The 27,160-nt window shown below is 35.5% G+C and overlaps 3 protein-coding genes and 1 pseudogene across 6 annotated transcripts; 3 read left to right on the top strand and 1 right to left on the bottom strand.

The window, feature by feature from the left end:
- Window positions 1–4,895: 4,895 nt before the first annotated feature.
- LOC111306991 (calcium-dependent protein kinase 3-like) lies at window positions 4,896–10,099 on the top strand. 2 transcript variants are annotated; one of them, XM_089765517.1, is made up of 10 exons: window positions 4,896–5,445; window positions 5,542–5,828; window positions 6,508–6,651; window positions 6,863–7,015; window positions 7,251–7,366; window positions 7,790–7,957; window positions 8,736–8,863; window positions 8,977–9,076; window positions 9,328–9,610; window positions 9,695–10,099. In XM_089765517.1, the coding sequence occupies exons 1-9, from the start codon at window positions 5,033–5,035 to the stop codon at window positions 9,409–9,411; spliced, it is 1,593 nt and encodes a 530-aa protein (XP_089621643.1). In that variant the 5' UTR covers window positions 4,896–5,032; the 3' UTR covers window positions 9,412–9,610; window positions 9,695–10,099. The 2 variants fall into 2 exon arrangements, with proteins under 2 accessions (XP_089621643.1, XP_022760810.2); XM_022905075.2 differs by lacking the exons at window positions 6,863–7,015; window positions 9,695–10,099 and having other exon boundaries at window positions 9,328–9,560.
- Window positions 10,100–10,727: 628 nt separating this feature from the next.
- LOC111306985 (uncharacterized) lies at window positions 10,728–13,928 on the top strand. 2 transcript variants are annotated; one of them, XM_089765518.1, is made up of 4 exons: window positions 10,728–11,062; window positions 11,551–11,703; window positions 12,548–12,619; window positions 13,243–13,928. In XM_089765518.1, the coding sequence occupies exons 1-4, from the start codon at window positions 10,913–10,915 to the stop codon at window positions 13,909–13,911; spliced, it is 1,044 nt and encodes a 347-aa protein (XP_089621644.1). In that variant the 5' UTR covers window positions 10,728–10,912; the 3' UTR covers window positions 13,912–13,928. The 2 variants fall into 2 exon arrangements, with proteins under 2 accessions (XP_089621644.1, XP_089621645.1); XM_089765519.1 differs by lacking the exon at window positions 11,551–11,703 and having other exon boundaries at window positions 10,771–11,062.
- Window positions 13,929–16,434: 2,506 nt separating this feature from the next.
- On the top strand, window positions 16,435–22,709 carry LOC111306977 (uncharacterized; annotated as a pseudogene). Its single transcript, XR_016344872.1, has 15 exons — window positions 16,435–16,820; window positions 17,415–17,536; window positions 17,646–17,733; window positions 17,834–17,866; window positions 17,968–18,058; window positions 18,247–18,435; window positions 19,159–19,223; window positions 19,345–19,827; window positions 19,901–19,988; window positions 20,087–20,227; window positions 20,461–21,027; window positions 21,419–21,557; window positions 21,635–21,703; window positions 21,844–21,970; window positions 22,489–22,709. The product of XR_016344872.1 is annotated as an uncharacterized LOC111306977 (transcript).
- Window positions 22,710–23,779: 1,070 nt separating this feature from the next.
- LOC111306971 (reticulon-like protein B3) lies at window positions 23,780–25,892 on the bottom strand. The gene is made up of 5 exons (XM_022905030.2): window positions 25,585–25,892; window positions 24,882–25,062; window positions 24,651–24,792; window positions 24,378–24,447; window positions 23,780–24,288 (listed from the first exon to the last, which is right to left on the bottom strand). Exons 1-5 carry the CDS (start codon window positions 25,775–25,777, stop codon window positions 24,119–24,121), a joined length of 756 nt encoding a protein of 251 aa, XP_022760765.2. The 5' UTR covers window positions 25,778–25,892; the 3' UTR covers window positions 23,780–24,118.
- Between the last annotated feature and the right edge of the window lie 1,268 nt (window positions 25,893–27,160).

The raw sequence follows: 27,160 nt of genomic DNA, 5'->3' as shown, positions 1-27,160 counted from the left end.
AGCTTATCAAGCTTTTTCGGATCAAACTTTGCACTCTGTGCTTGAAAGCAGGACAAGTTTCTATAAATGACCCATATTCTCATTATGGAAATCACATGTGATATTGGAATCATACCATTAGAGATAGGGTAGCTTTAATAGTTCTAGAATAACAGGAGATACTAAGTTATTTTTAACTAGTTCGAAGAATAACTCAGTGTAAGTCATAAGGATTGGATCGATATGGGCTCTTTTTTGGTTGTTTTGAGACTTTCTCAAACCACCTATTTGGTTATTAGGCATTGAGGCTGGTGTACTAATAAGATTAGACCTATATGTAGGTGTTTGAAAAGTTGATCGAAAGATTGGTTATGGACCATGATGGTAAGAAATTGGTGAAACATGATTAATGGATGGATAATAGACAAGATATACTGGATGTGGATATGGGACATAACTTTTAAATTGCTGTCATTCAAAACTCACAGCTTGAATTTCATTTTCTTTTCTTCTGGACATCCCACCCTTTTTTGTATTGAAGGTTTCACCTTCTTCAAACATGCCACTTTTAATGGCATTCTCTATCATTTTCCCAAAGATCACCATATCAGTAAAATTCTTAGTGGCATTCCCAATCATTTTTTCATAATATGGAGGCTTCAAGTACTTATAAATAAAATAGTCATTTTCTTTTCAGTAAAAAATTGTTAAACTTGAGCAGCTACATCTTTCCACATTTGTGTATACTTTTTGAAGCCTTCAGAAGATTTTTTTTCATACTTTGTAGAGATAGACGATCTGAAATTAAGTCTATAATGTGTTGGTATTAGAGGATGAATGCCTTTACCAAATCATTCTAGAAATAGATACGGGTTCAGTCTAACTGGACATATCACCTCGCGACTGAGTCAATGAAACTATCTTAAAACACATGCATCAGTAGTTTTTCATCATGAGCATGGGAATATATGGTAACATGAGTTACCGAGCATTTTGTCTCATCATATTTTTCAAATTTGAAGACTTTAAATTTTGGTGGGATGATCACCTCTATAACTAAGCATAGTTTAGCTGCATTTACAGATATCCATTCCTTCGATAGCTCATATTCTTTTTTTAAAAAAGTTCATTTATTACATGCTAAGGTCTTCCATCACCTTAGAAGTCTTCATCTTCAATCTTTATTTTTTTTTTAAGATCATTAAAATCAAGGACCTGAATTGGATTATACATCTTTGCCCCAATGGTAGGGTTGGTGTAACTATAAAATGGCATTTCAGGACATGCCTCAGAAAATGGCATTTGTAGGGCTTGTGTATTTGGAGGAGATTGGCCTCGATTTGGGTCAAACTTCGAAGGGTGTAGAGGATCTACAATATCTTGTTTCTCATTTGAATTTGAGGTATCTTTTACTGTTTTACCTTTATCTAATTTCTCTAGCATCTCTATCATCTTTGCTAACTCTCATTTTATCTCCTATTGAACTTTCTCAATCTTGTCCATATGGAGACTTTGTTCCTGTTCCATTTGCCTTACTCACGATCGAGTATTATATAGGTGACGTGCAAGTTGGCTTAAATTTGTCGACGGTCGAGCTATCCTTAAACCTTTGATTACCATAAATTAAGAAATTGCATTACTACATGCTCATGTCATGAAAGTAGGACTATAAAAAATCTTAACATGATTTCAAGTTAACACATGCGAAATGAATGGCAAAAATATATACAACCTAATGTTATCTTACTTTAATAAAAGAATAATAGATGAAAGAAAAAACAATTCAATTAACATGCATCTATCATGACAATTCATGTAACATGACATATACAATAGTTAATTTCCACTCAAGAAAAATCAATCATTGTAAAAATGTAACTTAGCTGTTGCATTTTTCTACAAAAGATAAAGGTAAAGCTCTAACTACAGGTTAGGTTCCTTATGTTCACTATATGTGGTTTAAGGTTGATAGTCTAAAGGTTCTTAAATTGTTCCTCACATCCTTGTCTATCACAGACTAGTGAGGCACTTCGATCCTCACCCATCACAGGCTGTAAGTGAAAATGATTCAATTTGTGGGACTATTTTGCTAGCCACTGCGGAGGCATTAAAACCTCACGAAAGTACGGGTGCTTTACTTTCTCCTAGAGAGACAGAGTTTAAGTATAAAGTTCATATTATGCACATGTATGTGAATGACGTAATAAATAAATAATAAACAAAAATATTTTTTTTAAAAAAATTAATTTTATTAGGCTTTTGGATAACACAAATTTATTTGCTGGCTTGACTCTCGGCTTATCTCCAGTAGAGTCGACAAACTGTCATAATGTCTAAATTTATGGACCTATCGTTAGACATTGATTTAGGAGTCACCACCAATCTTTTTATTTATGTGCGATTGATCACCTTATTTAATTTATCATTTTTTAAAGAGAAATTCTAAGTTTGACTTAGGTATTTTTAAAAGGTGGGAAACTAAAACTAGGTCTGAGAGCATAGTTACATGTGAGGAAGGTTATAATACCTTCACAACGTCCTTGAAAGATGGTACCAGCTCGATTCTATGTTATCCATTAAGCCTAAAAAATCTTATCAAATAGTTAATTATTGAAAATTATTCTTAATTGAGTCCAATACTTTTAACAAAAAATTAAGAAAATTTTCTCACCTTAAGAGTTTATAAGAAAATTACTATTTCTCTTACAAGGGCTCTATCGTTAGATTGTTTAACAAAAAAAAATTAAAAAAAAAAAAGAATAATGCTTTCACCTTTTATGGGAATATCTTTTATTGCTTTGTTTCATTTTTCTTTTAAAAAATTCATACTTTTATACAAAAAAAATTCATATTTTTAATTTTTTCTTAAAATATTTTTTAAAATTTAATTTTTAAAAAAAATTGATACTTTTAATTTTTTTTTGAAAAATATTTTTAAAATTTTTATTTTTAAAAAAATTAATACTTTTAACTTTTTCTTAAAAATATTTTTATTAAATATATTTTTTATTATGTTAATATAATAAATACATCAAATAAAAAAAAAGTACTCACAATAAAAATCGCCTCACTTAGTTTGGTAGCTAAAAAAGGGTTTCAGCCGTAGAAATAGAAAACAGCTTGGTAGGTATAGCTTTAGGCTCGGCTTGACTGGTCAAACGACTTGACTTCACAGATTGGCCTGGCTTGAAGTCTGAAGCGGGTCGCAACTAGGTCAGATTGCCCGTGGGGCAACACGCAGATCCCCTTCGAAGGACCCCGTTTCTTGATTCACCGAAATGTTGCGTTTTAGTTTAACTATAAGAGTCAAAATTTTTCATTTCTTCTTTCTTTTTCAGACTTTCACTCTCTCTCTAACTATATACTTTCCTCCTTCTCTCTATAGAGTTTTCCAGAAACCGAGGAGACCTCAAGAACATCGATCAGCTTCGAGCTTTTCCAGATCTCTGCTGCCACTGACTGCCGGATGCTGCTGTCTGGTCAGCATTGGTCACCGTCCGTCGGCTCTGGTTGGCCTCCAAATCTCACCTAAACTTCAACTTGGTCTGCTCATCTTGGATCCGGGATCAGATTATCAAAGATCATTTCCTAGTTGCCTAGATTCAAAGTTGAAGTCGCAGCCTTCCCCCACCGTTTCGCTTCTTTTCATCGTCCGATCAAAGTGATTTTTGGCTATGTTAATCACTTTCCCTAGTTGCAAAATTTCACCATTCCAGATCTCCCAAAACTTAATTGCCGCTGTGAGCTGTTTACACTGCTGTCATCAACGGTGACACTCCACTTGCTTTCTGCCTTCTAACCAAGCGTTACTAGTTGTCTGACTATATTCGCCTTGTGAATGATTTGTGTATTCTGGAAAGTGCGAGATGTGTCTGTGTTGGACTTGTGTTTGCCAGTTGGTGGTATACAGGTTTCAGGTGGTCTAATTTTATGGATGTGGGTAGTGGTTGGGTGATTGAGGGCAATGGTTTGAAGATGGCGATAGTGGATTCACGGTTGCTGTGCTTGGCGGTTTTGTTTGCCAATGGTCGCTAATGGTTGGTCATGGTTTCTAGATGAAAATTGATTGACGAAAAATCGGGTGTTAGGATTTGTGTGGGTTCGGTAGAGTCTAGGGTAGGCTAAATTATTGGTGTGATCTGAAGGGTTGTTTTCAATTTGGCAATGGTGCTTGCAGTTTCACACGGGGCTATGGCTGGTGATGGCAATGTAGTTTAACAATAGAGCTGTCGGATGCAGTTTAGCAATAAAGCTGTAGGGTGATGGCAATGGCAGAAAAGGCAAAGATGGGTGAAAATCGTGGTCTGTTTTTTTTTTTTTTTTTTGCCTCTCCTTACTCTGTACATCACTAGTTTATATAGGACTCAAATTGCTCAGTCCAACTTTTCAATCAGTTGAAAAATTTTAAAAAGAATCCTTTTTCAAAAACTCTTATCCATTTATCCATTTTGTTTTGATTTCTCGAGAGTCCTCTTATTAGCTCAATTTCAAACCTTCTATTTTATAGCCTTATCACAACTGAAATTTTATTTTTATTATTCTGATTATCCCTATTCGAAGTCCACCGAATCAACCAAAATAAATTAAAAAAATGAGTGTCTATAATACATTATTTAAAAAATTTAATCAAGTGAGCATTTGTGCCGTTTCATTTCTTGCAGTTCTCGCCCAAAGCGAGGACAAAAATCTGCTTACCATCGGCCGGGTTTCAGTTTAGACACGTCATTTTTACTTGGGTTCCAGATCCGAAAGTCAAAAGGCTTAGGGTAAAAAAAACAAAAACATGTCGGAAAGTACGAAAGTGGGAAAAAGGGCACATTTGTCAGCTGAGGAAACTTCTGAACGTGACAGCAACTGCCCATCCCATTTTTGTCATTTCAAAAACCTCAAGCTAATTTCTTTTGACCAATCACAAAACTCGAAGTGTTCCAGTTTTGGTTCGGACAAACAAAAACAGCTTTGTTTTAACGTTCCTCCTTAACTCTCATAACTCCCTTGACTCTGATTTGACGTAGAAAAGGAAATTTGGGCTTTTCGTTTTGGTTTTTATAGAATGGGCAACTGCAACGGCCTTCCGTCCAGCAATAACCAGTTTGGACCAGAGTCCTGCGGCGGTCCCCACGATGGCATCAATGTCAAACCTGCCGAACCATCACCGCCAAGACCCCAACAACCGTCAATCCACCACCACCCTTCCGCCGCTGCCTCCAATCACCGCCTTGCTACCTCCACCACTCCTCCGATTGGTCGCGTTCTCGGCCGTCCCATGGAGGACGTCCAGTCTAATTACGTCTTCGGCCGCGAGCTTGGCCGCGGGCAGTTTGGTGTTACCTACTTGGTTACTCATAAAGAAACCAACCAGCAGTTCGCTTGTAAATCTATCGCCACGCGTAAGCTTATCAACCGTGATGATATCGAAGACGCCCGCCGTGAAGTCCAGATCATGCACCACCTCACCGGCCACAGGTCCTCCCCTAAACAAAACTTTGATATTATATATTAAATTCTGTTATATATTTTTTTTGTCTTTTTTAATAAGTTTTCAGTCAATGGGGTTGACAGGAACATAGTGGAGCTGAAGGGGGCTTATGAAGATCGACACTCCGTGAATCTGCTTATGGAGCTGTGTGCCGGTGGGGAGTTGTTTGATCGGCTTATCGTGAAAGGTCATTATTCTGAGAGGGAGGCGGCTAATTTGTGTAGGCAGATCGTGATGGTGGTGCATAACTGTCATTCCATGGGGGTGATGCATAGGGACTTAAAGCCTGAGAATTTCTTGTTCTTGAGTAAGGACGAGGATTCTCCATTGAAGGCTACAGATTTCGGGCTATCCGTATTTTTTAAGCCAGGTAAGCATTTTGGTTTCTCTGATTTGATTTTGTTTGACTTTGTGGTGATGAACTGATTATCAATATTAGTGCCATGAAAATGTGACAAAGCACTTATAGATGAAAAAAGGAGGGATAGTGAATTTTCATCCTAGTAGGGTGAAGCTATGATTGTTGAATTCATGAGTTGGATTTCTTCTAATGGTTGCTTCTCATGGTACATTGGATGCATAACTCTGAAGTTTTTTCTAACAGCTTGACAACAGTTACTTTGGAATGAGAGTCTCACCTTTGGTTTCAGTACATTTATATGTTGGTCATTGGAACAATATCTTCTTAGAGGCACTGTCTATGGTGTAATGAAAGACAACTAGAGACTCATGTCCAAGAGAACCGGAAAAGCATATTGTTTAGAACGGAAATATTGTAGCTATAGTCAATCTTCAATGATACGAAATGAAAATTCTTCTTAACTTTCTGTATGATGGAAAAATCATATTGAAGATCTTTGTCAATCTTAGATGTTTCTAACAAGAAAATGCTACTATTTAACGTAAATTGTAAATTTTCATCTTTTATCTGCAATTAATCTAACAAAGTAAGGTAGATTCCAAGACAATTACTCACTTTTCTCATCACTTTTACTTCTGAAGACTTATTGATGACGGGAATCAACTAGAAAGTTTCTCCACTGATGCAGGAGATGTTTTTAAGGACCTTGTTGGAAGTGCTTATTATGTAGCTCCAGAAGTATTGCGCCGACGTTATGGACCTGAAGCAGATATTTGGAGTGCAGGAGTGATTCTTTACATTCTCCTTAGTGGGGTCCCGCCATTCTATGGAGGTACTACTTGTTTCTTGTGAAGATTAGCTGATCCTCATAATATGTTCTACAACCGTATCTTTTTCTAGGAGTTGAAAACTTTTAAAGTTTTAAAATTTCAATGATTTCCAGTTAAGCATATATAAAAAATAAGAGCTTATTTGCAATAAACATTGGTCAGCGGTGGGTGAGCGAGAGGGTCTCTCATCTCTGCTTTTGGTTTTGTATGCAGAAACTGAACAGAGTATTTTTGATTCTATTCTTCGGGGAAATATCAATTTCTCATCAGATCCATGGCCCTCTGTTACCAGCAGTGCCAAAGATCTTGTGAGGAAGATGCTACGAGATGATCCCAAAGAACGGCTCTTAGCATTTGAAGTGTTAAGTAAGTTTTTTTTTTAATTTGAGAGAACCTATGGACTGATTAGGGTTTCTTGCAAGTCGATGGTGGTTGTGTTCTGTTGTGAAGGATAAGGAAGTTAAAAGCCTTGGACTTGAAACTATAAAGTTGGCTGTCAAATAAAATTTTGAATTTTTTTTGCCTCGGTTCTAAATTTCTTCAAGTTTCTTGGCAGTTCTTAAGAAAAGAAATAAAGTTTCACTTACAAATTTCACTGCAGGTCATCCATGGATGCGTGAAGATGGTGATGCATCTGATAAGCCTCTTGATGTTGCTGTTTTAACTAGAATGAAGCAATTCAGGGCAATGAACAAACTCAAAAAAGTTGCTCTGAAGGTGAATTGCTTTCTCTGTTACCATTATGAAATATTAGTATTTAAGCTACATAATTAATGAATGTGAAAAGAAGATAATATAATGGGGGATGAGCCAATGAGGTGTTCTGACCTAAAAGTTCTGAAAGCTGAGAGTATGAAGGAAAATATTTAAGGATAATCTTCAAGAGAACAAGCTAAAGATGATTGTGTTAAGGTGATATTCCTCTTTTTCAAAAAACTTCTCTTTGGTTGATCTATTAGCCCAAGTTTATTTTGCTCATAGTAAATTTGAAATATCAGCCATCGATTCAACTATATGTAGGCATCTATAGGGCCATAGCATAAAAAACCTCTAGTCTATTTCTGGCCATTAGTTGATGGCAGCAATGTGGCACATAGTCATCATTATTATGCATTATTCTTTCTTTCTTTCTCCTTTCAGGTAATTGCAGAAAATCTATCTGAAGAAGAAATTATAGGTTTGAAGGAGATGTTCAAATCCATGGACACTGATAACAGTGGAACAATCACCTTTGAGGAGTTAAAAGCTGGCCTTCCTAAACTTGGTACTAAGCTTTCTGAATCTGAAGTGAGGCAGTTAATGCAAGCGGTATGCCTTTGTCCTTTTATATACATCCTCTGTAATAATCACTATGCTTTAAAATAATTTAATCAAAACTCCAATCTGATGATGGACAATAAATGTCTGGATGGGACAACATTGCTTTCCTTGTAGAACTTTGGTCAGTACTGATTAGTTCCATGCTTCTATTCTTGGCTGAAAGAAATAGGACTAGGAACAAGAAATTAATAAATTTTACAAGAAGAATAATGCTGAGTGAGGCTATCGTGCAACTTGCCATCTCATTATATTATGCTAAATAAATGACAAGATAGGGACCACACACATTGGGGACCCGTAAGTAATCCCTCAAACCAAGCTGAAGTCATAGTCTAACTTCTGCCCTGCTAAATGTGCTGTTGGAACCCTTAATTTTTCTAGGTAGCTATAGTGGTGCCCTAAAGCAACTCGAAACCACATATTAAAGGAAGGATGAATATACCCTCTCGGTGATTGGCTTAGTGTTATCTCATGATAACGTTTTATCTATATTTTAGTCTATTGCTGAGCTAATATGTAATTGGGGTATGCTCAATTTATGTCATTTTTTGTTTTGCAACACATCATCTCAGCATCCAATCATGGTATTGTTCTATGAATGTGTGATTTCTTGATTAAAATGCGTTCTGCTGGAATCTTAATCACAGGCAAGAACTGAAAAAAGCGTAGATGAATAATGGAAATTTATCAAATGTATGTGTAAATCTAATTATGCAAAACATTCTTCTTAATTTAGCTATGGTATACCTGTTTGTTACTTCCCCAGGCTGATGTCGATGGAAATGGAACGATTGATTACATTGAGTTTATAACAGCTACCATGCATATGAATAGAATGGAAAGAGAAGAACACTTATACACTGCCTTCCAATACTTTGACAAGGACAATAGCGGGTAATCAGTCTTACCATCTTGTTATAAAACATAACTGTTTTCTTGTAATTGTCATTCCCTAATTATATGTTTCATTGTGATGACTGAACGTATATGTTTGCTGCTCAATTTAGGTACATTACAATGGAAGAGCTAGAGCAGGCCCTTAGGAAGTATAATATGGGTGATGAGAAAACAATAAAAGAGATCATTGCTGAAGTTGACACAGATAGGGTATGCTTCTTCTTCTTTAAAGACAAGTATTTATTCTTATAATCTCTTTTCAGATGCTATTTTTTTATTTGTATTTTCTTCTCTTCAAAAGTGCTTAACTTTGGCTAATAGTGAATCCATCCATATAAATGAAAATGCCAATTGGGGTATTGAATTATATTCTAGTTGTTATTTAGATAACCAAAACCTATAATTTTTCTTGACCATTGTAATCGCATCTTCATAATTGATGTACCATGTTCTTCCTGCAGGATGGAAGAATTAACTATGATGAGTTTGTTGCCATGATGAGAAAAGGCAATCCAGAGTTAGTCAGTAACATACGATGCAAGTAAACTGAATGTGGCATGCTTGTCTGCTCGCTTATATTCATATCTGGACTGGTTGGTTTGTTATAAGTATGACCATGATCATAAGTGATCTCATTTTCACCACCTGGAATCGTGAGATAGCCCTTGCGTTGTGAAATCATTAGTGTTTTGTCTCTTCCTGCGCTTTACCAGAGAAATGGACTAGATTGCCATCAAACTGCTGGTGAGTGTAATCATATTGAGGTTCTGCAGATTTCTTTGGTTTAATTCTGGAGTGCCATGAACTCAAACCTTGGATGCATTGCAGATTTTAAAGAGGGTGGAGCATGGTTTTTAGTTTTTGCTTGCTTGTACCTTGTGCTAGTGCTAGAACACGAAGGATGCATTGTATAAATGGGCACGGTTAGTTGATCATTCAGCGAGTGGAGCGACATTTCTTATGGCATATTGTGCTACTAAAGTTTGGTTGGTTCACTTGACGCATTTGGCAAATGGTGCAAATCATTGTGGAGTGTAGCAACCGGCAACTGGAAACTAAATGAACTCAAGCAGATGCTATGGTTCAACCAGTTCATTTAAAATGTTTATTAAGAATCGGATATTGTAATGTTATCCAGTTTTATGCAAAAGTGGCATTCTCAATTGGTATCAGTTTGTTTTAATTCAGGTGGAGCCTTTATTTCTTTTTTATTGAAGTAACAAACTTTTTCTACTTTCTCCTTTATTGTTATTCAAAGAAATCCCCCCTTTTCCCTCTCTCCCCTTTCCATTTCAAGATATTTGACCAAATGTCTTTAAGAAGAAAGCTCATTAATAAACAAGCAAGCCTGCTGGTTTTTGATTAATACATTTACATTAGGGCCTATCCAATGACGCATGAAAAATTTTTTTTTTTAAATACAATCAATTTATATTTTTAAATTAATAATTTAATTATCCTTAATCAGTATTTAGGGACATCATTTGAAGGAACCCTTTATAAAATATTAAAAAAAATTGAGTAGAATTTTTTTTTTGGTAAAAATGAAGATAGATATATTGTTTCGTATTTTAGGTCAAAATAAAATATATGTATTTAATAATTTAAAATAAATAATTGTAAGTAGATAAAATTTAAATTTAAAATATTTTTATTGAAAAAGATGAACGTAATTAATTAAATAAATCATTATTAATAAATGGGTAAAATTTTTTCGATTGGGAACTTATATATATATTTTTTAAAGAAAACGTGTTTGACCATCACAATTAATAGCATGAAAGGGACTATTATTTTTAGAAAAAGAATTTCTGATTTCCTGGAACTATTATCAAGAAAAATGTATCCCTCGTTTCCAAACACCCATAAATCTTCTCGACCAGAAAAAATCACTCTAGGAAACTGGAAAGTAGCTTACAAGTTCCGTCCCTACTCTCAAAACCCGAGTCCGCAAAGTAGGGTTTTTTTTATTACAATTCCCCAATTACTTGTAAAAAAATTTGCCTTTTTAATGCTAGTTGTTAGAGTTCTTGAAATTAGGGCCTCATGTTGAGTTCCTATTGCTCTCATTCTCTCTATCAGCGCCCAATTCTTGCACCTTCTCGCTCCAAATTTCGGGTTCCGAATCGACCCGGTACCTTTTCTTTGACCCGGAGCTCCCGGATCTTTGAATCCAATATCCAGCTCACAAAGAAAGTAAGTACAAATGCACAAGCATTTTTGTTGTTTTCATGTTTATTTTCTGTTTTTTTAATTTCATTTTTATTTTAAAATTTTGGTTTTTGAGAATCTGAAGTTCAAATTTTGAAATGGATTATGTTTGGTTATCGAGAAAGTGGAGGAAAAGTTATTTGGAAGTTATAAAATTGAAAAATTTTAATCCATTTAATAAGTTTTACCTAAATGATTCTTTTTTAATATTGGTTTTTGACCTGAGCTGAATTATAATTGTTTGTGCTTAGTTACTGAGAAATTGGAGGAAAAAGAAAGAGTAAATTATGTATCAGGAAACTTGTTTTAATCCACTTAGGCCATGATAAATCTACAAAGTTAGTAGGTTTTCTAATTGGTTGAGTTTTTAGAGTTCAATTGTATATGTCCTTTATTGTGGTTATGTTAATGAAATTATGCTACCTGTACTATAGTGGTTTATAGTCATTTCTGGTTTTGTTTTTAATTTGCAGAAATGGAAATTTTCATGCTTTAGGCATGAGGGGGTCTCCCCGGAAAACCCAAAATCCGAATATATTGAGCATTTTTGCGCCGATGAATTAATACAACCTGAGTTCGATAAGTCTTGTGCTCACAAAAGAGATTGGAAATCAACACTTCAGGAGGTGATGTTTTCCTTCAATTCTGTTCAATATAATTGACCTCATATGTTTATTTTATTTATGTGTGCAATAGATAGTACTTTCAATTTATCTATATGCCCGCTATCTGTCATTGGTTGATCACTGGATCTGTTAGCAACCAGTCTCTTCATAGGCTGGACGATGAATTTATTAACTAAAGTTCAGTCTGAGATAGTATTTATTTGAGAATATAGGTGTTGCTTTTATGTCCTAAGTGAACTTACTGGCAACTAATGAGAATAAGTTAAATGGGCTATTATACTGAATATCCTCTGGCTCTTGGCATATAAACTAGGTGGTTTTAGAACATGAAAACTGGTAGAGTTTGTTCCTGTAGTTGGATTTTGTGGTTGTGACTCAATGGATTTATTAATCAACCTGTTGAGTATCTAAGCTTACATACTGAAACTGTACTGATATGGACCAAATGGTATTGAATGACCTGTAAACCTGATATGGTTGTTTGCACATTCAAGCTATGAAGAAACGACTGGCTAGTTTCCTAGTAATTATAAAAGAAAGAAGGCTACGAATTCCTTCAACATGTATAATGCTGGAGATCCTACTTCTCTCATTTCTTTCATATCAAGTAATGAAATTGGGATTAAGACGTTTATTTTTGTTCCTTCCTTTTTTTTTTTTTTTTTTTTTTTTGAGAATCAAAATGGATTATAGTTTCAGGGGATGTAAAATTTGAGCATAGTGCAGAATTGTCAAATATGTCAACATGTTTGCTAATCTCTTTACATTTTCTTTCTCCTTTCTTTTTTTTTTTTTTTTTTAATTTCTATGGAGAAAATGAAGAAATTAGTTGGTTACAATGCAGGCTGTAGATGCAGTCTTGGGGGCAGTTGGTAGCAGGTGGACTGTACCATGGACAGCAGAGACCATTCTGCAGGTTAGTTTGTTTTACTTGGTATTCTCTAGTAATATATTTGGCATCTGTAACTGGCTTCTTTGCTTTTATAGATGTTAAGCATGTTTTGCCAATTATTTATACAGAAATAAGCAGCTTAAGCTCCATGAGCTTTAACAATGAGCATCATGTGGCAAAGCTGCCAACTAGGAGCTGTAGGAGATGACATGCTGTGGATTCAAATCCATTCTTTTGAGCCCTAAACGAATCTAGGAGAGAAAAGAAAATTGAGAGTTTGTTTTACCTGCTTCCTAACATGTCATTGATTGTAGGTTCAATATCTGCTGGTAGATCGCAGCTGAACAGGAATAAATCTTTGTTTATTGTACTATATTTGATAATTGGCAATGGTTTGTCATGGAGATAAGTAATGAAAATGAATTTGAGTAAAGAAGTGGAAGAATATTTGATGATCAGTTAAAATCATCATATCTAACGGTAGATGTTGTCATTAATCAGTCATCCATACTAGCATTTTAAGAGTAGGAACTGTAATAAAGGATGTAACTGAAGGAATGGCATTTTGTATGACAGTCTCATTGAAACTTGGATGAATTACAAGCACGTCAATCAGTTGCATGATAATAGTTTCTGTCTTCACACAGGTTATGCTTCTCTGGGTAACTGCATTCTGGTTCATTGGGTCTTGGATGATTCCTTTTGCAGCTCACATGGCAGGGTTCAGCAAGGAATCCCTAACATTCAGAGGACAGGCCCTGTTCAGCCTTGTGACTGATGTAACCGAAGGCCTTGCTGGGATTGCAATACTCCACCGCTGTCTGTCTCAGTTTCATCCCCTTCCATCAGATTGGTTTAAATTTAGCTTGAGAGGGAAGTGGCTCTTTGATGTTGTGCTAGGATGCCTCATGTTTCCTCTCGTCAACCGATTATCACAGTTCAACCTCAACTTGTTACCCCTTATGCCTTCTACACCTGTAACCCTTTCAAGCGTTGAGCAGTCAATTTTATCGAGGGATCCGGTAGCCATGGCACTATATGCAATAGTAGTTTCAATTTGTGCTCCTGTATGGGAGGAGATAGTTTTCCGTGGTTTCCTTCTCCCTTCATTGACCAAATACATGCCTGTATGGTGTGCAATACTGGTTAGCTCAGTTGCCTTTGCTCTGGCACATTTTAATGTACAGAGAATGTTACCACTTATTTTCCTAGGAATGGTGATGGGTGTTGTATTTGCACGGTCAAGGAATCTATTGCCATCTATGCTTCTGCACAGCCTCTGGAATGGTTTTGTGTTCTTGGATTTAATGAGATAAGCATCTTTGTCTTCTCATATTAGCTCTATTGTTGGTTGATCTTAACTAAGTGAAGCATAGGCTTCAGGTAAATTTTCTGGGGTACGCGTCTTTGCAATGTTTTAAGCATATTCTTGTCGATAGACAAGCTTCTTCATTGTATCTGCAACACAAATGAATGCATAGAAATTTTGTACGGTTCCACTAACTGAATGCTACAAGTAACATGCATGCAGCATGCTGATGGGCCATTCAGTTGATCCAGCATAGCTTAAGAGATTTGCTCCGCTGTTTCTGTTTGTCTTTGATTATACCAGGGACAGTCAAAGACCGGGGACGGTAAAAGCAATAAAGATAATGAAGATTATATCTCCTTATTAGCCAAAGGCAATCTCCCATCTTGGAATTGTAGAACTGCATGTTTTAATTTGTTAGGTGAGGATGTTTTACTTTCTTTATGGTAAATAATAATTCTTTATTTCCATTCTTGTAGGGTGCTTCTGAAATTCATTCTGCTATGATTAGGCCAAGCCAAGTATATAATCAATTAAACTATATTTTAATAGAATGGTCTTAATTTTTCTCCTTTTCTAAGAAAAAAAAGCGAAGGCTCTTTTTTATAAAAGATACTTTACAGGTATAGAAAAATGCATGCTTTCTGCTTTGGAAAGAATCAAAGAACCAGATCCATGTGCCCACCTTCCATTAATCAGTATATGCATGGAGATTCCCTTTAATTTATTAATACTTAATTGCCATGGCTACTTTTGCCCTATCATTGTCCTTTTCAACTAATTATAAATTGCTTTTGACAGAATCTTTTGATTCTCTTTCTTATACAATTTGATCCTTCTTGGTGCTAATGATCATATCCCCAGAAATCACTATCAAAACCCAAAAAAGAGGACGCAGTACATCAATCCTCTACGATTCTAGCAGTAGTGCATGTGAGAGTGGCTTGATGACAACAATAAACGTCTTAGCTTTTGCAGCATCCACAGTTCTTGGGAGATTGCTTTGATATTGAATATTCATGGTACAGCTTTAGTGGGAATCCGACACTGATCCATCTCTTTTGTGCATGATCGGGCACTGTATAAAAAATAAAATGGTGCAGCTGATATTTTCAAACCTTTGTCTCATTCTTCCATCGAAAATTGCGTCTTTGTATAATTAACTACAAATATATGAGATCAATCAACGATTCTGGTTTCAGACTTAAATGTTTGTAGTTTCCACAGTTACGCCTCAAGGGTTATCGGTCTTCCTCTGGGGACCAGACCAATGATGCCGACATAAGAACGTACTTACCCAACTAAAAACCACACATTAGTATGATTCCTGTCCACATCATTGTTCAGGTCCACTTTCTCCAAATTTCTTGTATGTGCTTCTCGACTACTTTTTCTAAAGCAAATCTTTAAATTTTAAAACTTCATTTTATTGAAAGTTTCCGAGGCAGATACATAAAAAAAAAAAAGAAAAAGAAAAAGAAAAACCTTTTTCTACTTGAATTTGTTTCCAAAATCCAAGCCAATTCAATTTTCCAGATCAGAATGATTTTGATTTGTCAATCTTTTGTGCTCATGGTCGACTGAGTCACTGAGACGTCGTGGCCTTGACAATTTTAAAAAGCATTGGATTTTTCTTTCCTAGGGAGGTAAAGGAGAAAACAGAAATTACCAAATAATTTACCTGGCATCAAATCATGTGAATGCTTGATTGGATAAAGTAAAGAAAACAGGTTACGTCAAGCAGAAGACAGAGCTTGTGCCCGCCCCAAAATTGATCAGATCCGCTGGCTTGGAAGGTCAAGGTTTTGTACTTGCAAGCACGCACAGACCAATTTTGGAGCTTACTGTAAAATCATGGTCAACTTCGTTCCCCATACATGCTTCTTCTCCATTGGTAGAAATGGTGCTGCTGCTGTTTCCATAGTTGCCACGTGCAAATTATACAGATGTAGTTAAGTTGACCCATTATCTGCTTTGAACTCCGAAACAAAGCTTTTTTTTTTGCCAACGTGCTCTTATAGATGCAATGCTTTGTTCCACTTGATTCTGTCCTCATACGGTCATACTATATATCTAGATGTCATAGTCGCTGCTCCTCTTTCCTTGTAAACTTCCGTCCTAGGAATTGGAAACCTGACCCGCCAATGACTTGATTTAACGGTCTTGATAGAACCGGTCAGGAGATCCATTAAAATACTACAAAGCTTACCACATTGTGGGCGACTACATTAGGCAACGGTTTTCTTACACCCGACTTCCTTCGTAATCATGCGCCAACTGTCAAACTGAGCCACAAACCGTCAAAATAGGGCCGCTTAAGCGAATTGTGATTACTCGGCAAATTTTCCCTCTCCTCTGTTTTTCTTCTTTGAAAGGAAGAGCCGATGGAGACTCCACCACTCCAGGAATAGCGGTAACCGACTCCACCACTCTTCCTTCGTCTCCATCCTCCGTGCATAAACGCCGCTTTTCTTTTCGTCAAAACATTCGCTTCTTTTGCTTCATTTAAATTGGCCACGAAAAATTACCATTCAATTGTTAGGAACCAAAAAAAGGGTATACGCACTAGACAGAGGAAATATCGCAAGAGACGGAAGGATTTTCATTTGGGTTTCCAAAACATAAGACTTCTGAAGAACAATCAAATTAATTCTGACATGAAGAAAAATAAAAGTTTGGGTTTAAAAAATCTTAGGCAAGCAATGGAACAAAAGCATGTACCGTTGTCGGCGTTGGGTGGGGGTGTGGGGGTAGGAGTGGGTCTTGGGTTGGCTTCGGGTCAGACCAAATGGAACGGAAGCAGTTCGACTGCAGCAACTAACATCACTTGGAGAAGTTGAAGAAAGAATTGCTCCGCCAAATCGTTGATGGCAGAGACAGCCAGGTCACCTTTGATCAGTTTCCCTACTATCTCAGGTAACTTTACATTTTTCTCGTTCTTGTTTGATATTTGAAAAATAAATTATTTTTTCATAGTAACAAAAAAGAACGTATTTTTCTTTTTCAGTCTTTGAAAACGTTTGTTTTTAATGATGGAAAACTGCTAAACTTATAATGCTGATCATTTTCACATGCTCTTCTGTTTTCTTGTGTTTTTAAATTGAATTTCTCAGTTATCTCGCTCATTTATTTTGTATATAACTATCCTAAGATATTTCTGCTTACCCAATATAGTGTATTATGTGGTAGCTTGCCAAACCCAAGATGAAGATTATTTCCTTTTTTGGAACAAATAGGTGTTAAAGGCTTAAACTCCATACAGGTTTAGATGGATTTTATAGTTTGATGCGTGTGCTTGATAACAAACGCCTAATTTTACTGAATCTAATAGCAAGATAAAGGCTATCTTGTGTTTTACTTGATGATGATGTATCCAAGTTACAAAAAGGCAAGGGGAATAGGCAATATTAATTTTTCATTGTTCGAATGATCTGCTTACTGTTGAGTTGTCATCCTTTAATCTAGTCCTGCTTGTTCTGACATCTTCATCCTGTTGGTTTCGTTTGGCAGCGAGCAGACTCGAACATCGCTGACTAGTGCTGCCTATGTCCAATTGAAACATGCTGATGTTTTCAAGTATACCAGGAACCTTTCCCCTGCTAGTCAAGCCATATTGCTATCAGGACCTGCAGGTTGGTTGCCCGGAATCCTTTTTCTTACTGGCAGGCTATACTTCACATTTTCCGTATTATCTGTTTCTGTAAAGGTGCTAATTGCATTATTTCTTTTTTTTTGTTGGAGAACTTTAGCTCCAAATGCTTGCCAAAGCTTTAGCGCATACTTTGAATCAAAGTTGCTGCTGTTGGATGTAACTGACTTTTCCTTAAAAGTGAGCATTGCACATTTTCATTTCCCCCATCCTTTACCGTGCCGTGTCTTTAAGCTTCAAGTTTTTACATTTGATAGTTTAAATGGTTACCTATGTACACATTCAAAGTAAATATGGAAGTGGCAAAGAATCTGTAAGTTTTTCTCTTTTTTATAGTCAAATTTTCTCATATGGCACATAGAAATGGGTTCCTCTGCTTTTGATTTTTCCCTAATCTTTGATTCTGTTGTGCAGTGTTTCAAAAGATCCCCTTCGGAGTCAACACTAGAGCGATTGGCTGGCCTATTTGATTCATTTTCACTCCTTTCACAGGAGGAACCCAAAGGTACAGTAGAAAATTTTTGGTTTCCAGTACTTACGTGAAGTTTTTTTTCTATCTTTTATATCCATATCATTTATTGAATCTAGTAGCAGAACTGAAATATCTAATTTCTTCAATTCCTATGATGTAGATACTGTTTACAATAGTTGTGTGTATCCTTCTTTGACTATCAACTCTAAGTTCTATTGCAGGTACCTTGAGGCGGCAAAGCAGTGGTGTGGATATTGTATCAAGGTATTGAGAAAATATTCCTCATTAATCTCAAAGAAATGCGTAGCCTGGAGTTTAGTCTTCTGTTTTTCAATATTTCTGGTTCTTGTAACTGCATGCATCAGATAATATCAATAGCCTTGCTTCTCAACGTAGTCATGCAAATCCAGGTTGTCCTTAAGTTTTATTAATTAAAGGCTTTTTTTTTGTCAAAATTAATGAAAGGCTTAAAAAGTAGTTTTTTTAAACTTCTTTTTGCAGTAAAGAATAGAAATTTTTGGGTGAAATAGTTGTAAGTTTTTCCTTGAGTGCAAGGTTAACACTAAAAACCACAAATTTTAGTTCACAACAAACAAAAGAAATCTCCTTCATAGTAACTTTTTAGGACAGAATGTAGAACCAAGCACTTCATTACAAGCAGCTAACAAACGGTGCTATTATCTCTCATGAGAAAGCAATAAGAAAGTAGTAGGCCATTCTTGTGTTTCTTCTCTAGCCCTTAGGTCTCTGTTCAGAATTTGTACTAGACAAGGAAATGCAGGCAATCCTATAACTGAAATATAGAATTGTGAGTTGTGTTGAAGAGATTCAGAGTCGTCTCTTATTATCCTGAATGAACAATAAGATTTTTGAAGCTGGTGGTAGTTAAACAACTTTGCTTGGTCTTTCTTCAATCAATTATTTGAATTTTATAAGGACAAAGGTTTCATGTTAATCACGGATTTTGAATCAATCACTGATGATTAAAAGAATCCTCCAACATGGCTGGAACACTTTCCCTTCTCTTGAAATCTTAAGTACTCTCTACTATTTATACTTCATATTCTTATTTTCCAAGTTCATTTTCCCACCGCTCATAGCTGCTTTTTTTTTTTTTTCTCCCTTCTTTTTAGCTCCTCTGAGGAGGACAAGCAGTTTGTCTTTTGATGAGAAGTTTCTTATACAGGCTCTTTACAAGGTAGTGCCATTTTGGCATGCATGTGAGTTGCAGCAGAATTTTAATGAATCTTATTTATAAATGAGATCATCTTTTGTTTTGAAATAAATGATGACAAACAGCAATTCTGAATTGAATGCAGGTGTTGGTTTTTTTGTCAAAAGCCAATCCTATTGTACCGTATCTTAGGGATGTTGACAAGATCTTGTTTAGATCACAAACAATTTGTAATTTGTTTCAAAAAATGTTGAAGAAACTGTCTGGAAATGTGTTGATCCTTGGGTCACGAGTTGTAGATCGGGGTAATGATGACAGAGAGGTGGATGAGAGGCTAGCTGCCCTTTTCCCTGGCAACATTGAGATCAGGCCACCAGAAGATGAAAAACATCTTGTCAGCTGGAAATCTCAACTGGAAAAGGACATGAAGATGATCCAAGCTCATGATAATAGAAATCACTTCATATTCAGCAAACAATCTTGATTGTGATGATCTAGATTCAATCTGTGTGGCAGACACAATGGCCCTCAGTAAATACATAGAGGAGGTATCAGCAATTTCTTATCAATTGATGAATAATAAGGATCATGAATACAGAAATGGAAAACTCGGGATATCATCAAAAAGGTCAGATTAGTTTTTCTAGCATGGTTGATGTACCATTAACATTACATTTTCTGATTAGATCACATTGATGCAGTTTGTCACATGGATTAAGTATATTCCAGGAAGGAAAGTCCATTGGCAAAGACACATTAAAACTGGAAGCACAAACTGAAACATCAAAGGTCTTCACGCTAACTATTTGTTTTTTAACATTAGACAGAAGGAATTAAATGGTAGATTACTAAGCCTACCTTCCCATTTTGTTCTTTAAGTATTGTAGGAAGCAGGAGCGGTTTCTGCAGGTATGTAGCCAGAATCAAAATCCGAAAGCGCAAATCCTGAAAAGAAGAGTGAAACAGAGACGATAGTTTTGGCAACAAAGATTGAGGGTGAAATTTCTGCTCGAGCCTCGAAAGTTCCTGTGAGTTTTTTGTCTTCTTTTAGGTACATTTTATGGATGATATTGTTTGAATAAATGCACCTCAAAATTGCAACTATTTTGAATAATTTAACCAATCACCAAATTTACCCCTTTCAGGAGTAAGGAATTGTGAAAATAATTTTGTAGTAGTTCCACTTCACAAAATTTTCAGGTAACCAGTTCCTTCAATATCCGGTTTTTTCATCCTTTATATCACTTTGTACTTGTGGCAGGAAGTTCCTCCGGACATGAATTTGAAAAGCATATAAGGCCAGGGGTCGTACCAGCAAATGAGATCAATGTAACATTTGCTCACATTGGTGCCTTAGATGAGACCAAAGAATCCCTGCAGGAGCTAGTGATGCTTCCTCTGAGAAGGCCAGACCTTTTTAAATGTGGACTTCTAAAGCCTTGCGGCGGAATATTGTTGTTTGGTCCTCCTGGCACTGGGAAGACAATGCTGGCCAAGGCCATTGCCAGAGAGGCTGGAGCAAGCTTCATTAATGTATCCATGTCTACCATTACTTCTAAATCGTTTGGTGAAGATGAGAAAAATGTCCGAGCTGTGTTCACATTGGCAGCCAAGTTCTTTCCAACTATTATATTTGTTGATGAGGTTGATAGTATGCTTGGTCAGAGGACTAGAGTTGGAGAGCATGAAGCCATGTGGAAAATAAAAATAAGTTTATGACTCACTGGGATGGGCTCTTGACAAAGCCTGGTGAACGTATCCTTGTCCTTGCTGCGATCAACAGGCCATTTGACCTTGATGAAGCAATCATTAGGCGTCTTGAGCGAAGGTACTTATGCTTACTGATAATTTTAAATTACAGAACTGTCTTACATCTTGGCAGAAGCACAGGTTCTACTTGCATTTGTACCATTTTTTTTGCTTCACAAAAGGTGAAATTCTAATTTAAAAAATTTCAATTTGAAGCTCCATTCTGTACTCAATCTGCAGCCTATTGCTCTCATTAAGTAGTTGAGTAGTTTAGTATGCAGAGAACGTAATTTGTTCAAGAATTGATACAGTTCAAAGCTTATACATCTCTTAAATGATCATCTGAACACTTTATAATTTCCTAAATTGTGTAAATTGCTACTGGAGAATTGGCACCAATGAAATTAATTGAATCATTGAATTCTTTCAAGGAATCATGTTTGTTATAGTAACCGTACTCATTTTAACAGAATCATGGTGGGGCTTCCAGCTGCAGAGAACCGGGAAAAGATTTTTAGAACTCTTTTGGCAAAAGAAAAAGTAGAAGAAGGTCTAGACTTCACCGAGCTTTCATTGATGACGGAAGGATATACTGGAAGTAACCTAAAGGTTTGCATTTTGATAAGATGTTATCATTTAGATTAGTGATTAAAGTATAATCAATGTCATTTCCTGTTTAAAAACAGAACTTATGCACAACAGCTGCTTATCGGCCAGTTAGAGAGTTAATACAGCAAGAGAGATTGAAAGATCTGGTGAGTTCATTACTTCCTTTAAGTCCTTGACATCCACCTGTTTTTGTTTTAAACAAAGAAAATTATTTTTCTTGAAGGAAAATTTCAGTTTAGACATTTATTTTCAAGCAAATGCCTGGAATAAACTATAGCCTTTGCAGGAGGGAAAGCAGAGAGCTGATGAAGAGCAGAACAAAGAAGATGCCTCAACTAAAAAGATGCTGCAGAGGAAAGAGTCATTACCTAAGGCTATTAAATACGGAAGATTTTAGGCAAGCAAAGAATCAGGTAACTCCATTGTTAGGAGCAGTTGATGGTCAAAAAAATATAATGGTTTTTTCTCTCTCAAAACCTTTAGCAGACAATCAACAATATCTTTATCATTTGTGTTGATATGACACGTTAGATCGACCTGACATGATCAGTGTTATTTCAATTTGACTCTATCCTAGTTATCTCTTTATAATCCTTTTGGTTTACTTATAAATATGAAGACTCATACATCATCCTATAAATATGAAGTCTCATACATCATAAAGGCAAGTACATCTCAATCACTCTCTCTTTTCATATTTCTTTACTTTCTTGTCGGTTTGATTTTTACTGATTTGTGTGTTAAAGTGTAAATGTAAAAAACATCCCTTATCTTTATCTCTAACCGTTTTTTTCTTTTTTGAATTTATAGAAATACCGAAGCTTGACGCCATCATCCATAATCAAATGATTCAATAGCGTGTTACAATTCATTGATTGTTTTCTTATTTGTTTCTCACAAATTATTTATGTTCCATTTTCCCGCTAGGCAGGTGACAGCTATCTTTTCTTCGGAGGGAGCTGGAAAGAACGAGTTAAAAATGGAGAAGGGGGTTCAAGAAAGAAGGAACAGTTATCATACTTCCTATGATTACGGTTACAAGCACCATGAGAAGTATTTTATAATGACTCAAATCATCCTTCATAAAAGTGGGTGAAAATTCCGATCAATGAATAAATAAGATGCCAAATGGGACCTGAAAATCCGTCCCTCTTGGTAGCTAAGTCCTGTTGTGAAGCAGATAAAAGTTGCAATATTATTTTCACCATAGTTTGGGTTGTGGTCTACAAGTATAATGCTTCAGATACAGCTTGTTTTACTTTATTCTTGGAGTAGGGTGTTAAAAGCCAGCAGTCTACGCAATTTCCAACCAAATTGCGAGCGTACAACAACCCCATGCTTAAGTAGATCGTGTTGAAACAATGCTATTTGCTAGTTGGTATAATTGCAGCTCTTGTGGAGATAGAGCTTTTACACATCCACAGGGCATCCTCAAGAACTATAAATGCACTTTTAATTATATGAAATATAACGCAACTAGATCTGTTTTAGAGCCGGCTATTAGTCCAAGTTCGGCATGGCAAAATTTTAAGAGAGTTTGAACAAAAAAATTAAGTTCCTTAAACAAATTTGAACATAATTTTTAAATTTATTTAAATTTTAAATTAAATTTTTTACAAAATATTTAAGATCTAAACCCAATCCTAATTTACATATATATAAATTTTTAATTTTTATATATATGTAAAATATATAAAAATTAATTTCTATATATATATAAATTAAAAACAAAATTTTTTTTATATTTTATTACACCTATTTTTTACTTTTATGTTATTTTTATTTTTTATATATATATAATTTTTGTTTTTAATTTTTATATTGTATGAATTAAATATAACCTCATTAAATTTAATTTAATCAATTTTTTTAAAATTTTATTATATAAATTAAATTTAATAGCTAAACTTAAATTTTTTTTAATTTAAACCAAGTTTAAAAATACTTTTAGATTTGAAATTTCAAAATCTCATCGGACTTTTTGAACCGAGTTTAATAAAATCTTTAAATCTGAAATTTCAAAATCCCATCAAGCCGAACCTGGCCCTTGAACACCTCAACGGCAACAAATTAGTCTACTTCAGTTTTATCAACATTATAGGATCTCGTTTGATTTCATTTATACACAGGCTGGCATTAACATCTATCCGTAGGCTGGAATTATGCGCAATTGTCTACGCAGACACGTAACAGCAATTTAAACGATTATGATTGGAGGTCAATCAGTCCAAAAACACAGAGCAAAGTGACCATTCCGAAAGGAATCCAGAACAATTTTGGAGAACTTTCAACCCAATGTACAATGCACTAATCAACATGCAATATGATAACATATTGTCACATAGCTTATAGATCCATGGAAAGGCTACCACGTGTGTAGCAAAAACAAGATTTAAAAAAAAATCCCATATTCATCAACATTGAGAACCCAGAAACTACGAAAATAAAGGATGACAGCCGGGTTCTGGCTTATACTGGATAAAATTTAACACCACCTTCACAAAACGCAGCTACCAGATGTATGTCAGAACCTAGCAACACCAACATCTTGGTCGGTGAATCTAATCCTTCTTCTTTTCCTTTAATGGTCCCCATGGAATCTTATTTAGAACTTTAGCATCAAACACCGCATATTGCTTCTTAATCTCATGCATTGCTTTCTCAGCAAATGGGTCCACCTTGTCCTCGTATTTCTCATACAGCACAGGTACGGTATGAAGTAGTACAAAGACTGTTTTGCAAAATCATTGAAATAAAATCAGGAAACGAAAATGTTTGTAACGGTTAAAAAAACAATGCGCTTGAAGGCAACTCCAATACCTATGTAGAACAATGTCAAGAAGTTGCACCAACTTCCCACAATAGACAAGACCCACAAGCCAGCAATCACCTGAACAATCATAATGCCATTCCAATATCATTATCAAATGCAAAATAACATAATTCAAAATCTTCATATCAATAAAATGATCTGGACATAGGAAACCATGTAACCATTGCTTCGCTATCTTAATTGCAAGTTGGATGAATAATTGCATATTACCAACCAGAAAAGAAAGCAATTCAGTACAAGAAAACAAGTAATCAACATACAGAGAGGAACTTCTTAAGATCTCTTCCTGATGCAATATCCCGCAGGACAGAAAAAGCCCAGTTAATCTCAAAACTAAGTGCTTGGGCAAATTCTACAACTGGTTCCTTAGGGATTTGAACTTCGGGAATGCGAGGTGGAGACCTACTCAAAACAATTTATGTTAACATGAGCAAAAAGAAACCTGAATCCAAATATAACCCCAAAGGCAGACAACAAATTCAACAACTTACTTGTTGATGAAGGTAGTAGCATTTGACCACAAGAAGAGTATTGCAAGGGCAAGTATTAACACGTGACACACTAAAGTGAGAAGGTGGTACTCAAGCAACTCAAATAAAACCCATATCACAGTAGCAACACCAAGAGCTCCGGCCGAAATCTTTTTGTTCCTCCACAGGAGAATGTCAGCCGCTATTACACACCCAATTTCATTACATAAGTATGCATCATAAAAAGAATTCCAGTCAAGAGGTAATAATTACTGATGATAATCAATTGGAATATCAAATTATTATCGTCAGGGAAGTTATTGATAATCAATACTACAACGTTTTGAAACTTTTAATACAATAATATAATCCCAGAATTTGTTCGCTCCCATAAAGCAAAAAAGTAATCTCTCCTAGAACCAATCGCATCCATTCGGTTAAAGATCTAGAATCCCAAACTTCTTTTTCATCCCAAAACAAATATCAACAGATCAAAAACCATAATTCAGCTCAACCAACATCAATTAATCAAAATCGAATGCTCGATCTAAATCACTGAGCCAGATCTAACTCTTCAATGACCACCAATCAAATAATAAAAATGGGAATTTAACTCTGATTCATAAAGAAAATCAAAATTAAGAAAAAAAACCCAGACTTCTAGAAAACTTAAAAATGGAGTGAACAAATTTAAGAAAAGAAGAAAAGGGTTTTTGCAACATACGTTTGCCTCCACCGAAAACGTGGTGGACGGGCCTTTCTCTCCCAAAGAGACGGAAGACCTTGGCCTTGATCGACGATTCTGATGGCTTATCGTCTTCAGAATCCGACGATGACGACGATGAATCATGGCCGTGGATCTTCTCCGTTATCTTCTCCATCAACGATTCCTCGTGCTTCTCCTCATGTTCAGCCATTTTTTTCACCCAATTTCTAAAACCCTAACTACTCGTTTCGAAAAGCTTTGTAGATTGAAAGAAAAAAAAAACACACACACACACACAACAGTTGTGAAAATTTCCAGAGTGTTCTATCTTCCAAGCTCGAATCTTTTTTGTGGCTAAATAGAGTGTGAACACGTTTGATTTAATCTGGACCGCTTGATGGAAAGATTTTGATCTGGACCGTTGATAGCTTTGGAAATTCCGAACCTATAGGCTTGGAAAAAACCGGTACCCGAAGTGGAAAAAGATAAATAAATGGGGAAGTACGTTTTATATAAGTTCGAGGATTAACTGTCGTCCGATTTTGACGGCGGTGTTTCCGAATATTATTACGACACGTGGAGTTCCAGAGCCGTTCGATAGAGGCATTGATTGGTAAATAAGTGTACTTGCATTACATGGGTGCATGTGAGGGAGGGCAAAGTACTGAATCTAAAGCTAATTCCAGCAATTCGAATAATTAATTTTAAAACATTATATTTAATAATTTTAAATTTAATATATTTTAATATTTTATTGTACCTATGTAAAAAATCCTAAATTATTAAGCAAAAGGTAAGTAAATTTATGACTTTTAAATTCAATTATATTTAATTGAAGGACATATACTTAATAGGTTGGTTTATATTTGTGGTCAATAATAAAGATAACTTAAAAAACGGATTCTTTTAAAAAATAATTAATTGATTTGTATAATATTTTCCATGTATCTTCTAGATTTGAAAAAATAATACAAAATCTAGATGCTTCTAGCAACGATTCTTAATTAATTGACTTCTACGTTGTTGTTAGAACATCATTTGAGGCATACCAATAACATGTACTTGTAAACGTTCCAAATTCATCCACTATACGGAGTTGTGGACATCCATGTTCATGATGAGAACCAAACTTCCAAAATATGCCAAAGGACACCCAAAAATGAAAAGAGAAAGAGTAAGAATCTATGCTTTTAGTAGTGATGTTAATGTGTTTGAACCAGGAGAAAATCTGGTGAAATCTGTAGCTTATTTTGTACATAGAGCAATTTAGCCGGTTGTCATTAGGCCATCATCTATCATCTAATAGCCGTAAGTGGGAGTTTCCTCATGGGGCCAGATGAGGAAGTATCTTTTCTCCAAACGAAAGCTAACAAAAATGTGAAGGGAAGACAAAGATGTGGCTATAAAAAAAAAAAAAAAAAAAAAAAACTCCAAAAGTTGAATAACAGCAAAATGTTACTATCAAAACCCGATTGCAATGTTTGAAATTTAAATTGAAAAAAATGATTTAGGATTGGGAGATTGTTAGTCATCTTTGACATGATGTTGATGACCCTACATCCAGCTTCTATGTGACAAACATTCATAAAAAGTG

The sequence above is a fragment of the Durio zibethinus genome, chromosome 9, assembly GCF_047325235.1.
Source record: "Durio zibethinus cultivar Kanyao isolate XHJ-2024 chromosome 9, ASM4732523v1, whole genome shotgun sequence".
NCBI lineage: Eukaryota > Viridiplantae > Streptophyta > Magnoliopsida > Malvales > Malvaceae > Durio > Durio zibethinus.
Note: the sequence above shows the minus strand (reverse complement) of the source record. Positions and strands in the feature narration are given on the sequence as shown.